Source organism: Jaculus jaculus, chromosome 13, assembly GCF_020740685.1.
Source record: "Jaculus jaculus isolate mJacJac1 chromosome 13, mJacJac1.mat.Y.cur, whole genome shotgun sequence".
Taxonomy (NCBI): domain Eukaryota; kingdom Metazoa; phylum Chordata; class Mammalia; order Rodentia; family Dipodidae; genus Jaculus; species Jaculus jaculus.
In genome coordinates this window covers 70,179,335-70,192,124 of record NC_059114.1, presented here as the reverse complement: position 1 = coordinate 70,192,124, position 12,790 = coordinate 70,179,335, and the positions used below count along the sequence as shown (strand labels likewise).

General features: G+C 41.9%; 1 protein-coding gene across 1 annotated transcript in view; it reads left to right on the top strand.

Annotated features, from left to right (window-relative positions):
- The window catches only part of Wdr70 (WD repeat domain 70), a 266,830-nt gene that overhangs the window by 46,976 nt on the left and 207,064 nt on the right, over positions 1-12,790 (top strand). Inside the window, exon 6 of the mRNA XM_045132810.1 lies at positions 12,659-12,718. Coding sequence (XP_044988745.1) covers positions 12,659-12,718 — 60 coding nt within the window. The remainder of the gene's footprint in view (positions 1-12,658; positions 12,719-12,790) is intronic.

Here is a 12,790-nt window from a genome sequence, read left to right as displayed (position 1 = left end):
TCCCAAATGCTGGGATTAAAGGTGTGCGCCACCATGCCCAGCAGAGGGAGAATGGGTTCACCAGTGCTCTACTCACTGCAGATGAACTCCAGATGCATGCACCACTTTATGCATCTGGCTCTTACTTGGGAACTGGGGAATTGAACTTGGGTTGTTAGGCTTTACAGGCAAGTGTCTTAATCATTGAGCCAGCTCTCTAGCCCTCACATTTTTCTCCTTTTGTTTTTTCGAGGTAGGGTCTCATTTTAGCCCAGGCTGACCTGGAATTCACTATGTAGTAGTCTCAGGCTGGCCTCAAATTCATAGAAATCCTACTACCTCAGCCTCCCAAGCTCTGGGATTAAAGGTGTGTGCCACTATGCCTGGCTTCACTTTTTTAAAAAAATATCTTTTTAATTTTTTGTTTTATTTTTATTTATTTATTTAATAGTGACAGAGAGAAAAAGAGGGAGGGAGGGAGGGAGGGAGGGAGGGAGAGAGAGAGAGAGAGAGAGAGGGAGGGAGGGAGGGAGGGAGGGAGGGAGATAGATAGATAGATATTGGGCATAGCAGGACCTCCAGCCACTGCAAACAAACTCCAGATGTGTGTGCCCCCTTGTGCATCTGGCTTACATGGGTCCTGGGGAATCGAACTGGGGGCTTGAGGCTTCATAGGCAAACGCCTTAACTGCCCAGCCATTCCCCAGCCCCATTTCATTTTTTTTTTAATGTATAATTTCATTATTGACAATTTGTTTACTTAAAGACAATAAACCATGATAATTCCCTTCCCCACTTTCCTCTTCACAACTCCACTTTCCGTTCTATTCCTGTGTTAGCCTCTCTGTTAGTCTCTCTTGTATTTTGATGTCATCATCCTTTTCTCCTATTGTGAGGGTCTTGTAAAGGTATGGCTAGGTACTGAGAGGTCGTGGATATTGAGGCCAGTTTCTCTCTGGACAGTTGCATGGTAAGGAGTGGTACTTTTCTTTGGCTCTTACATTCTTCCCGCCATGTCTTCCGCAATGGGCCCTGAGCTTTGGAGGGTGTGATAGAGATGTTTCAGTGCTGGACACTTCTGTCACTTCTTCTCAGCACTACGTTGCCTTTTGGGTCATTCCAGTGGTCACCACCATCTGAAAAGAGAACCTTCTCTAGCCAAAAGTGAGAGTAGCATTAATATCTAAATATGAACATTAACAGTAGTGCTTATTGGGCAGTTAAGTGAGCATAATGAATACATTTTTCCAGACAAGAGCAGGCTTTGTACCCCTAAGGCTCATGACCTCCCCTGCCATAGGCTTTTGCTTAGGTTTTCAGTACCATGCATATATTTCCTACCAGAGAGCGGGACTCCAGACCAATTAGAGAGCAGTTGGTTTCCCCCAGAGTAGATATGCTACTATTTGCACCCATTTGGTCATTTGGCCTGTTTGACCAAACTTGAGGCTTCTAGTATCCACTGTTTTCATTGCTGATGATTTCTGTCTCTCATAGGGCTGCATGTAACTCTACTCTCCATTAAACACATTCCCCTCTCAATCAGTCTGTTTTTTTTTTTTTTTAAATTTCGAGTTCCCCTTTTCAACTTCTTATTCATTTATTTGCAAGGAGAGAGAGAGAGAGAGAGAGAGAGAGAGAGAAAAGAGAGATCGACACAGAGAGAATGGGCATGCCAAGGCCTGTAGCCACTGCAAACAAACTCCAGATGCATTTGGCTTACGTGGGTCCTGGGGAATCGAACCTGGGTTCTTTGGCTTAGAGCAAAAGCCTTAACCACCAAGGCATTTCTCCATCCTCCGGTCTCTCTCTTTTTTTTTTTTTTTCTGAGATAGGGTTTCACCCTAGCTTAGGCTAACCTGGAATTCACTATGTAGTCTCAGGGTGGCCTTGAACTCATGGCGATCCTCCTACCTCTGCCTCCCCAGTGCTGGTATTAAAGGCATGCACCACCACGCCCAGCCTTTCCCTGGTCTCTTTTTAAAAAAAAATTATATATAACAGAGAAAGAGAGAGTGAGAGAATGGGCATGCCAAGACCTCCAGCCATTGCAAATGAACTCCAGACACGTGTGCTCTCTTGTGTATCTGGCTAACCTGGGTCCTGGGGAATCAAACCTGGGTTCCTTACTATGCTTATCAAACTGCCCAGTAAGCACTTCTCTTAATGTTCATACCCTTATATTAATGCTACTTATATTAATACACTTTTGGTAGAGAATCTTCTCTTTTCAGATGGCAATGACCTTGGGATGACTCAGAAGGCATCATGGTGCTGGAAAGAAGTGACCAGACTGCTCAGTACTGCAATATCTCTATCACACCCTCTAAGGCTCAGGGTCTCATGCAGAAGAGGTGGCAGAAAGAATGTAAGAGCCAAAGGAAGGATAGGACTCCTTACAATGTGCTATTCCCGGCCACAAAATGGCCTGGATATCCATGAAGTCACAGTGTCTGACATTACCTACACAAGACTATCATAAAAGGAGGAAAAGATCACAACATCAAAATAAAAGAGAGACTGATTGAGATGGGGAGGGGATATGATGGAAAATGGAGTTCCAAAGGGGAAAGTGGGGGGAGGGAGGACATTACCATGGGATACTTTTTATAATTGTGGAAGTTGTTAATAAAAAAATTTTTGAAAAGAAAACAAATAAAACAAAAACAAAAACAAAAAACCTGGGTTCCTTTGGCTTTGCAGGCAAATGCCTTAACCACGAAGCCATCCCTCCAGCCCTGTTTTTTTATTTTGATTTCACCATCTTTTTCTCCTATTATGATGATCTTGTGTTGGTAGTGTCAAGCACTGTGTGGTCATGGATATCCAGGCCATTTTGAGTCTGGAGGAGCATGTTGTAAGGAGTCCTACCCTTCCTTTGGCTCTTATATTCTTTCCGCCACCTCTTCCACAATGGACTCTGTTCCTTGGAAGTTGTGATAGGAATGTTTCAATGCTGAGCACTCCTCTGTCACTTCTTCTCAGAAATGTGGTGTCTTCTGAGTCATCATCCCAAGGTCACCACCATCTGAAAAGAGAAGCTTCTGTAACCAAAAGTGAGAGTAGCATTAATATATGGGGATGAACATTAAGAGAAGTGCTTAACCAGGCAGTTTGGTGAGCATAGTATATATATTTAGTCAGATACCAGCTGATGTTACACCCCTAGGGCTCATGACTACCCCTGTTGTAGGTTTTCAGTGTCAGGGATGTGTTCCCTCCCATGGAGCAGGCCTCCAGTCTGTTATGGTTTCCCCTATAACAGACTTGTCACTATTGCACCCATTGGCTCATTTGGTCTGGCTGGCCAACTATAAGTCTTGTAATGTTCACGTTGGGTATCTTCACTGGTGATTTCTCTCTCTTCCATTAAACTGCATGCAACGTAGCTTTTTCTAGCATTCTTTCTGGCCTTTTAAAAAATATCTCCTTTTAAAAAGTATTTTATTTGTTTATATGGTGAGGGCTTACATACCAAGGTGTGCAAACCACTGTAAATGAACTCGAGATGCATGTACCATCATGCCTGGCCTTTCTTTTATATTTTAATAGCAGCTTTATTGAGCTATAATCCATACATTCTAAATTCACAATTTTCAAGTATATAATTTAGTAGTGTTTAATATATTCATTAAGATGTGTAATTATTAGCTGGGCATGGTGGTGCACACCTTTAGTCCCAGCACTTAGTAGGTCGAGGTAGGAGGATCGCCACAAATTTAAGGCCACTCTGAGACTACATAGTGAATTCCAGGTCAACCTGGGCTAATTTGAAACTCTACCTTGAAAATCCAAAGGAAAAAAAAAAAAACGTGTAATTATCGTACTATCTGGTTTTAAAACATCTTCATCCTCTCAAAAGAAACCCTGTAATGTAGCTTTATTCTCTATTCTCAGTCATACCCCCAATTCCTAACAATCACCAACTACTTTCTTTCTGTATGGATTTCCCTATTTTGCACATTACCTACTACAGGAAACATACAATATGTAGTCTTTTCTCTGTGACTTCTTTTCCTTAGCCTTGTATTTTCAAGTTTTATCATTTGTCTGTAAAAGTGGATTTACTTGGTTGGTCATATGGTAACTGTTAACCATTTTAGGAACTTCAAAATTTTTTTTGTTCATTTGTTTTTCAAGATAGGGTCTTATTCTAGCTCAGGCTGACCAGGATTTCACTCTGTAGTCTCAGGGTGGCCTGGAATTCTTGGTGGTCCTCCTACTTCTCCCTCTCAGTTGTTGAGATTAAAGGTGTGCACCACCATGCCTGGCTTAAATTTTTTTTAAAAAATATTTTATTTATTTAGTTCAGAGAGGGAGGGAAAGAGAAAGAGGCTGATAGAGAGAATGGGCACATTAGGGTCTCTAGCTAACTCCAAACGAACACCAGTTATGTGTGCCACCTTGTGCATCTGGCTTACATGAGTACTGAGGAATTGAACCTGGGTCTTTAGACTTGGCAGGCAAGCAAGTGCTTTAACCACTAAGCTGTCTCTCCAGTCCTAAATTGTTTTTTAAGGTAGTTATAACATTTAATAGTCTTACCAGGAGTAAGTGAAGAGTCTATGTTAGAACCAGTGTTTGTTTCTATTTCCCTCCCTCCTCCATAACCCTGTAAATTTGTGTGAAGTGAACTATCTCGTTTTAACATTGATTTTCATTTTCCTAATTTAATTTTTATCAGCACTGTGGTGGTTTGATTTAGATGTCTCCTATAAACTTGGAATTAACTATGTAGTCTCAGGTGGCTTCGATCTTAAGGCGATCCCATTACTACTACTACTATTATTTTCTTTTGTTTTTGGTATTTTGGCTGTTACAAGACCTTGGATTATGGGGATGTTTGAACATCATTAGGATTGATTAAAAACTACGTGGACTTTTAAATATGGACTAAATACATTTCATTGCATTTCACATCATGTATGGTTCAGTTTATGAGGCCAGGGGCAGAATGTGGTGGTTTGATTAAGGGATTCCCCCTTAAGCTTAGGTGTTCTGAATGCTAGGTCCCCAGTTGATGGCAGTTTGGGAATTAAAGCCTTCTAGAGATGGTGTATTGTTGGGGGTGGGCTTACGGGTGTTGTAGCCAGCTACTTCTTGCCAGTGTTTGGCACACTTTCCTACTGCTGTTGTCCACCTGATGTTGGCTAGGAGGTATTGTCCACCCTCTGCTTATGCCATCACTTTCCCCTGCCATCTTGGAGCTTCCTATTGAGTCTGTAAGCCAAAATAAACCCTTTTCTCCATAAGTTGCTCTTGGTTGGGAGTTTTCTACCAGCAATGCGAACCTGACTGCAACAAGTACCCATCTGGGGATGTAGCTCTGTTAGTAGATTGCTTCCTCAGCACAAACAAGACCCTGTGTTTCTTCTCCAGCACTGCACACTGATTGTGTACACCTGTTAATCTTCTCAGCACTTGGGAGGTGGTGGCAGGAGAATCAGAGGTCCAGGGTCATCCCTAACATAGTGAGCATAAGGCCTGGGCTCAACATGAGACTCTTATCACTCATAAAGAAACCAACCAACCCTCCTATCCACCCAATGCAGTGATTAACATAGAGCAGGTGCTCAAAGTATATTCATTCTTTTTTTTTTTTTAGTTTTTTGAGGTAAGGTCTCACTCTAGTCCAGGCTGACCTGGAATTCACTGTGGAGTCTCAGGGTGGCCTCAAACTCACAGCAATCCTCCTACCTTTGTCTTCCAAGTGCTGAGATTAAAGGCGTATACCACCATGCCCAGCTTCAAAGTACATTCATTTTTTCAAAGATTTATTTATTTGTTAGAGACAGAAAGAGAGAGAGAATGGGTGCGCCAGGGCCTCCAGCCATTGCAAATGAACTCCAAACTCATGTGCATCTGGTTTACATGGGACCTAGAGAATTGAACCTGGGTCTTTAGGCTTTGCAGGCATCTGCCTTAACTGCTAAACCATCTGTCCAGCCCTATATTCATTCTTTCAAAAAATACATATTTAGCTGGGCGTGGTAGCACATGCCTCTAATCCCAGCACTTGGGAGGCAGAGGTAGGAGGATTGCTGTGAGTTTGAGGCCACCCTGAGACTCCACAGTGAATTCCAGGTCAGCCTGGGCTAGAGTGAGACCCTACCTCAAAAAACAAATATGTGTGTGTGTGTGTGTGTGTGTGTGTGTGTGTGTGTGTGAAAAAGTAAAAAAAACCCTGGTCAAAATGTACCAACCTGTAGCTCTTACAGTTTTTCCATTCTACCCCCTCTTCTGCAAAATTCCTGGAGCTGTGGTGGGTGAGTTTTAAGTCTACTTCAGTGATGAGCTCTTAGGAGCCTCTGGATCTCTGCTTTGGTAAATGTTGATTATCCTCAGCATCTGTCTCCTTCACGCTGGCACTGATTGTCAGGCTCACCATGAAAACAGCATTCTTGCTCATCTCTGTGGTTTCACTTGGGCCTTGGCTGAAGTGTGAAGGGTGGCTTATCTCCTCAGGTCTTGTTGTCTTCTGAAAAAGAAAAACAGATTCTTGAATGAACAGTGAAATCAGCATAGTTTTAAATGGGATTAGCATTATTAGGAAGAATTTGATGGATGTAGCCCCTCTTTTAGCCAAAGACTAGTGGGTGCTTGACACAGGAGAACATAATCTTTGTTTCCATAGGGTTCAGAACTGGTTTCCAGTTCTAGATATGGGTTCCTTTCCACTGGACGGATCTCTTAGCCAATCAGAAAGCCATTGGTTACCCACTAAGGCTGTGTGCCACCTGGCCAAGATAACTTTCTTTCTTTCTTTTTTTTTTTTTTTAAAAATTAACTAATTTATTTGCAAGCAGAGAGAGAGACAGAGATAGAAAGAAGAGAGACAGACACAGAGAGAATGGGCATACCATGGCCTCCAGCCACTGCAAACAAACTCTATAAGCATGCACCCCCTTATCCATCTGGCTTATGTGGGTACTGGGGAATCATCCTGGATCCTTTGGCTTCACAGGCAAGTGCCTTAACCACTAAGCTGTTGCTGGATCCCCCTGAACAGCCCTTGGGGGTGGGGGTAAGAAGGCGCAGAGTTAACAACACAGACTCTGGGAGTCAGGTGAGAAGCTGAAAGCAGACTCGTTTATTGAGGAAAACAGGCATCTCTATATACCCCTTCCCCGCTTCCCATTGGTCCTTTTGTTGTTTGGCATTGTGTTGTCCCTTTTTCACTGACTTGTGTTCCTGTCTGGGTGTTTAGGCAGGGTTTAGGTTGGCTGACAGGGGAAGCAGCAGTCGCACATGTGCTATGATCTCAGGGTCTTGTCCCAGGGCCCCCCTGGCTATGCTTCTCCTACACTAAGCCATCTCTCCAGCCCCAAGATAACTTTAACTTTTCTCCTGAATCATTGTTTATGATACATTTGAAAGCACTGTAGGATGTTCATCAGACAGAACTGCTCATGTTATCCCAAATATGTTTACTATGATTGTTGTTACTGAGGGTAGACCAAGGATCCTGGAAGTAATCCTTTAGTTGTTAATCAAAACAAATCGAGGCAAGAAGTGGTATCCTTTTTTTCCTTCATTAAGAACGAAGCTTTAGGGCTAGAGAGATGGCTTAGTGGTTAAGCGCTTGCCTGTGAAGCCTAAGGACCCCGGTTCGAGGTTTGGTTCCCCAGGTCCCACGTTAGCCAGATGCACAAGGGGGCGCACGTGTCTGGAGTTCGTTTGCAGAGGCTGGAAGCCCTGGCGCGCCCATTCTCTCTCTCACCCTCTATCTGTCTTTCTCTCTGTGTCTGTCGCTCTCAAATAAATTAAAAGAAAAAAAAAAGAATGTAGCTTTAGCCGGGTGTGGTGGCGCATGCCTTTAATCTGAGCACTCACCTTTAATCTGAGCACTCGGGAGTCAGAGGTAGGAGGATCACCGTGAGTTCAAGGCCACCCTGAGACTACACAGTGAATTCCAGGTCAGCCTGGACTAGAGTGAGACCTTACTTCAAAAAAAAAAAGACTGTAGCTTTTGTGATGAATTCTGGTATTCTGGTAATAAATTACCTCACTGTAGTCATTTAGTTTACAATACTTCTTGGCAGGAAAGTTTTAAATATTTTACTGTTATAGCAAATTTTACACTAAGTCATATTTCAAAAAGTCATTAGTAGAATGTTCTGGAAAAAGAACAGTCACTATCCAATGATATGCTACAAAAGATGTATTGCTACTATTTCATTTTATTTATTTATTTTTAAAATATTTTATTATTTATTTATGAGAGAGAGAGAATGAATATGAGTGTGCCAGGGCCTCCAGCCACAGCAAACAAATTCCAAATGCATTCACCCCCTTGTGCATCTGGCTTATGTGGGTCCTGGGGAACTCAACCTGAGTCCTTTGGCTTTGTAGGCACGTACCTTAACCACTAAGCCATCTCTCCAGCCCAGGTTGCTATTTTAGAAGATTTGGTTTTGCCAATTATATGGGCTTATTATGAATTATCCCCTATGTACTTTCCAGTGAAATGTTGATTTTTTTTATGCCAATAAAACTTAAACACTACTAATATAAACACAAAGTTCAGTGCTGTAAATTTTTTTTTTGCTTTTTAGAAATTTGTTTATATAGAGACATTCTGCATTGAATTATGCGAAATACCAATTTTTTCATGATGGTATTTCTTGTTGCTCATGGTAAAAACTAATTTGTTATGAAATCAGGTGCAGACTATAATAGATTTGTTTTATAAGTGAAACAGTTTAGCTGTTCATTTGTTCTTAGAAGAGTACTTATACATAAAATTTTCATTTCTTTATAATTCTGTTAAGTGGAGGCTTGGGAGATGGCTTTAGTGGTTAAAGATGCTTATTTGCAAAGCCTGCTGGGCCAGATTCAATTCTCCTGCCACCCATGTAAAGCTAGATGAACATTCATCTATTTTATTTGCACACATACATGTGCAAATAAGTAAACAACTTAAAAAATTAAGCAAGGGCTGGAGAGATGGCTTAGTGGTTAAGGACCCGTGCCCCACTCTCCAGATCCCATGTAAGCCAGATGCACAGGGGTGAGGCAAGCACAAGGTTGCACATGCCTACTAGGTGGTACAAGAGTCTGGAATTCTATTGCAGTGGCTAAAGGCCCTGGCATGTTAATTCCCCCTCTCTCTGTCTCTCTCTCTCTCTTAAAAAAAAAAATAAAGCAATGGTGCTGAAGTGATGGCTTAGTGGTTAAGGTGCTTGCGTGTGAAGCTTAAGGACCCAGGTTTGATTCCCCAGAATCCATGTAAACCAGATGCACAAGGGGACACATGTGTCTGGAGTTTGTTTGCAGTAGCTGGAGACCCTGGTGTGCACATTTTCTGCTGCTGTACCTCCCTCTCTCTCTGTCTCTCAAATAAAATATTAAAAAAATTAAAATACTGCAATGGGAGCCAGCTATATATCTCTTATATAATTAAAGAACTAAGTAGCTTAGAATCTTATTTATTTGGACTTTTTTTTTTGTTGTTGTTGTTCATTTTTTATTTATTTATTTGAGAGCAACAGACACAGAGAGAAAGACAGATAGAGGGAGAGGGAGAGAATGGGCACGCCAGAGCTTCCAGCCTCTGCAAACGAACTCCAGACATGTGCGCCCCCTTGTGCATCTGGCTAACATGGGACCTGGGGAACCGAGCCTCGAACCGGGGTCCTTTGGCTTCACAGGCAAGAGCTTAACTGCTAAGCCATCTCTCCAGCCCGACTTTTTCGTTTTTTGAGGCAAGGTCTTGCTCTGGCCCAGGCTGAGTGGAAATAGTCTCAGGTTGGATTCACAGCAATCCTTCTACCTCAGTTTCCTGAGTGCTAGTATGAACAGCGTGTGCCACCACGCCCAGCTAATGATTAGCTTTGTATTGAAGTAAGGTAAATGGCTTCCTAATTTGATTCCCTTCAGTTTATGATGATCTTTGTGAGAATTTTATTTAGGCATAGTGATTCAGAAAGACACAGAATTGTGTGTTAGTGAAATACAGCTAGATTTTAATGTGGTTCTAGTTCAAGAAATAATTTTAGTATTTGTGCTGCTGAAGCGAGCACAAGAAATAATTTTATACAACCTAAAGAGTTTGTTAGGTTTATTTTCTTTGAGATTTAAAATTATTTATGTTTTATGATTTATATTTATCATCAAAACCAAAGAACTTGGGCTGAAGAAATGGCTCTAACTGTTAAATGTACTTGTTTGCCAACCTACTGTCTTGGATTTGATTCTCTAGTACCCACGTAAAGTCAGAGGCACAAAGTGGCACATGCGTCTAGAGTTTGTTTGCAGTGGTAAGAGGCCCTAGCACACCCAGACTCATTCTCTTTCTCAAATAAATAATATTTTAAAAAGTCTGAATGATTAAGTGTGTGGGGGTGATGCATACTTGTAGTGTTTCCTACTTAGGAGAGTGAGATAGGAAGATTACTAGAGCCCAGGAGTTTGAGAATAGACTGGGTAACATTGAGACCCCATCTCAAAAAAATAAATGGTTTTTTGAGGTAAGGCTTCACTCTAGCTCAGGCTGACTTGGAATTCACTATGTAGTCTCAGGCTGGCCTCGAACTCATGGCAATCCTGCTACCTCTGCCTCCTGAGTGCTGCTGTTAAAGAACCTGGGTTCTTAGGCTTCACAGGCCAGTACCTTAACTGATAAGCCATCTCTACAGCCTGATGTCTTCATTCTTTCCCTCTCCTTTTGTGAAGGTCTTGTATAGGTAGTGTTAGGCACTGTGAGTGAGGTCACGAATGTCAAGGCCATTGTGTGTTTGGAAGTCAGCACTGTAAGTACTCCTCCTTTCCTTTGGCTCTTAGTTTCTTTCTGTCACCTTTTACCCAATGGTCTCTGAGCCTTGGAAGGTGAGATAGAGATGTGTCAGTGCTGAACTGTCACTTCTTCTCAGTACTGTGGTGTCTTTTGAGTCATCCCAGTGATCACTGCCATCTGAAAATGGAAGCTTCTCTAACCAAAAGTGAGAGTAGCATTAATATATGAGTGTAGATATAAAAAAGGGCTTAGAAAGCAAATTGGTGGACATAATATATGCTTTTAGCCAGACAGCAGCAGGCATTACTACCCTAGGGCTCATGCGTTTCCCAGCCATATGCTTTTGACTAGGTTTTCAGAATCAGGCATGCAGTCCCTCCCACAGAGCACACCTTACTCCAATTACAAAGCAGTTGGTTATGCCCATAACAGACATGCTGCTATTGTACCGGTTGGCACATTTGGCCTGGCTGGCCAATCTTAAGGCTTGCAGGGTCCATTGCTGTTTACCAGTGTTGATGATTTCTCTCCCCCAAAAGGCTGCCTACACCATTACTCTTTCCAGCACTCAGATAGCTAGTCAACAAAGAGGGTTTTAGCTCAGCGTCAGCTTGATTTCTCAGTGACCTGCAGCCCAAGCATGTGAGTCTTCAGCATTAGGGTGTAACCACCTCGTTCAGGTGGGAAACCAAGAGCCTTGACAATGGCCTGTAATGTTTTTGGGGGGCATCAGGACAACTCACTGGAAGGTATCTCATTCTGGGCACTGCAGTTTTTCTACTAACATTCTGTGGTTTCTAGACACACCATTATTCAAGTTCATAGGCTACTTCTGCCCACACTCTCTCTGTTTTAAACAAATATATGTTACTGACTAGCAATGAAGTAGGTTTCTATATAGTTTATTCATAGCATTTTAGAAATTTTGATGGACATTCCTCCTACTCTTCCTTTATCCCTTCCCCTGATCACACTTAGACTATTTTACCCCCAGTAATCTGACTTAAAGTACCCTCCCTTAAGCCTTCCCTTCATTTCTCCTCTGTCCCTTCTCCTCCCTCCTTTATAGCCCCTTTCTTGCTTCCTGGCTTCTACTACTGACTTTTACTCCAACTCACATAGAAATCTAAACATTCGTAGCTAGGATCCACATGTGAAAGAGAACATGCAGCATTGGACTTTCTGGGTCTGGGTTACCTCACTTAATACAGTCCTTTCCAGATTCATCATCTCCTTGCAAATTTCATTTTTTATTACTGTTGAATAGATCTCCATTGTATAAATGTACCACATCTTCATTGTACATTATCAGTTGAAGGGCATCTAGACTGGTTCCATTTCCTAGCAAGTTCAAGGCCTGCTTGTACTGCATAGTGACTTTAGGGCCAACCTGAGCAATTTAGTAAGATCTTGTTTCAAAATTAAGCTAGATCCACAATGTGGCACATGCATCTGAAGTTTGTTTGCCATGGCTAGAGACCCTGGCACATCCATTCTCTCTCTGTTTGCAAATAAATGAATGCAAAGAAGATATATTTTTAATATTTTATTTTTCTTTATTTATTTAAGAGAGAGAGAAATAGGCCGGGGGGTGGGTGTTGGGAAGAGAATGGTCATGCCAGGGCCTCAGGCAACTGCAAACGAATTCCAAATGCATGTGCCCCCTTGTGCATCTGGCTTACATGGGTCCTCAGAATAGAACCTGCATCCTTTGGCTTTGCAGATAAGTGCCTTAACTGCTAAGCCATTTCTCCAGGCCCCCAAATGTTGAATTTTAAAGGAAAAAATTAAGGGCTATGATGTAGCTCAGTGATAAAGTGCAACTCTCTGGTTACCAGTCCTGCAACAAAACAAAATAAACAGTATATTTCCTGTTAATATGATAGAAATTCCTCTCAAGTACATTATTTTACTTATTGATATCGTGGAATTTTTCTATTTTAGAATCCTGTCCAGAAGATCCCTGATTCACATGAGATAACACTGAGGCATGGGACAAAAACAGTAAGTTAAAAATATTTGATTGTGATTTTACAATAACAAAACTTCATGAAAAAAATGAATTAATATGGTACT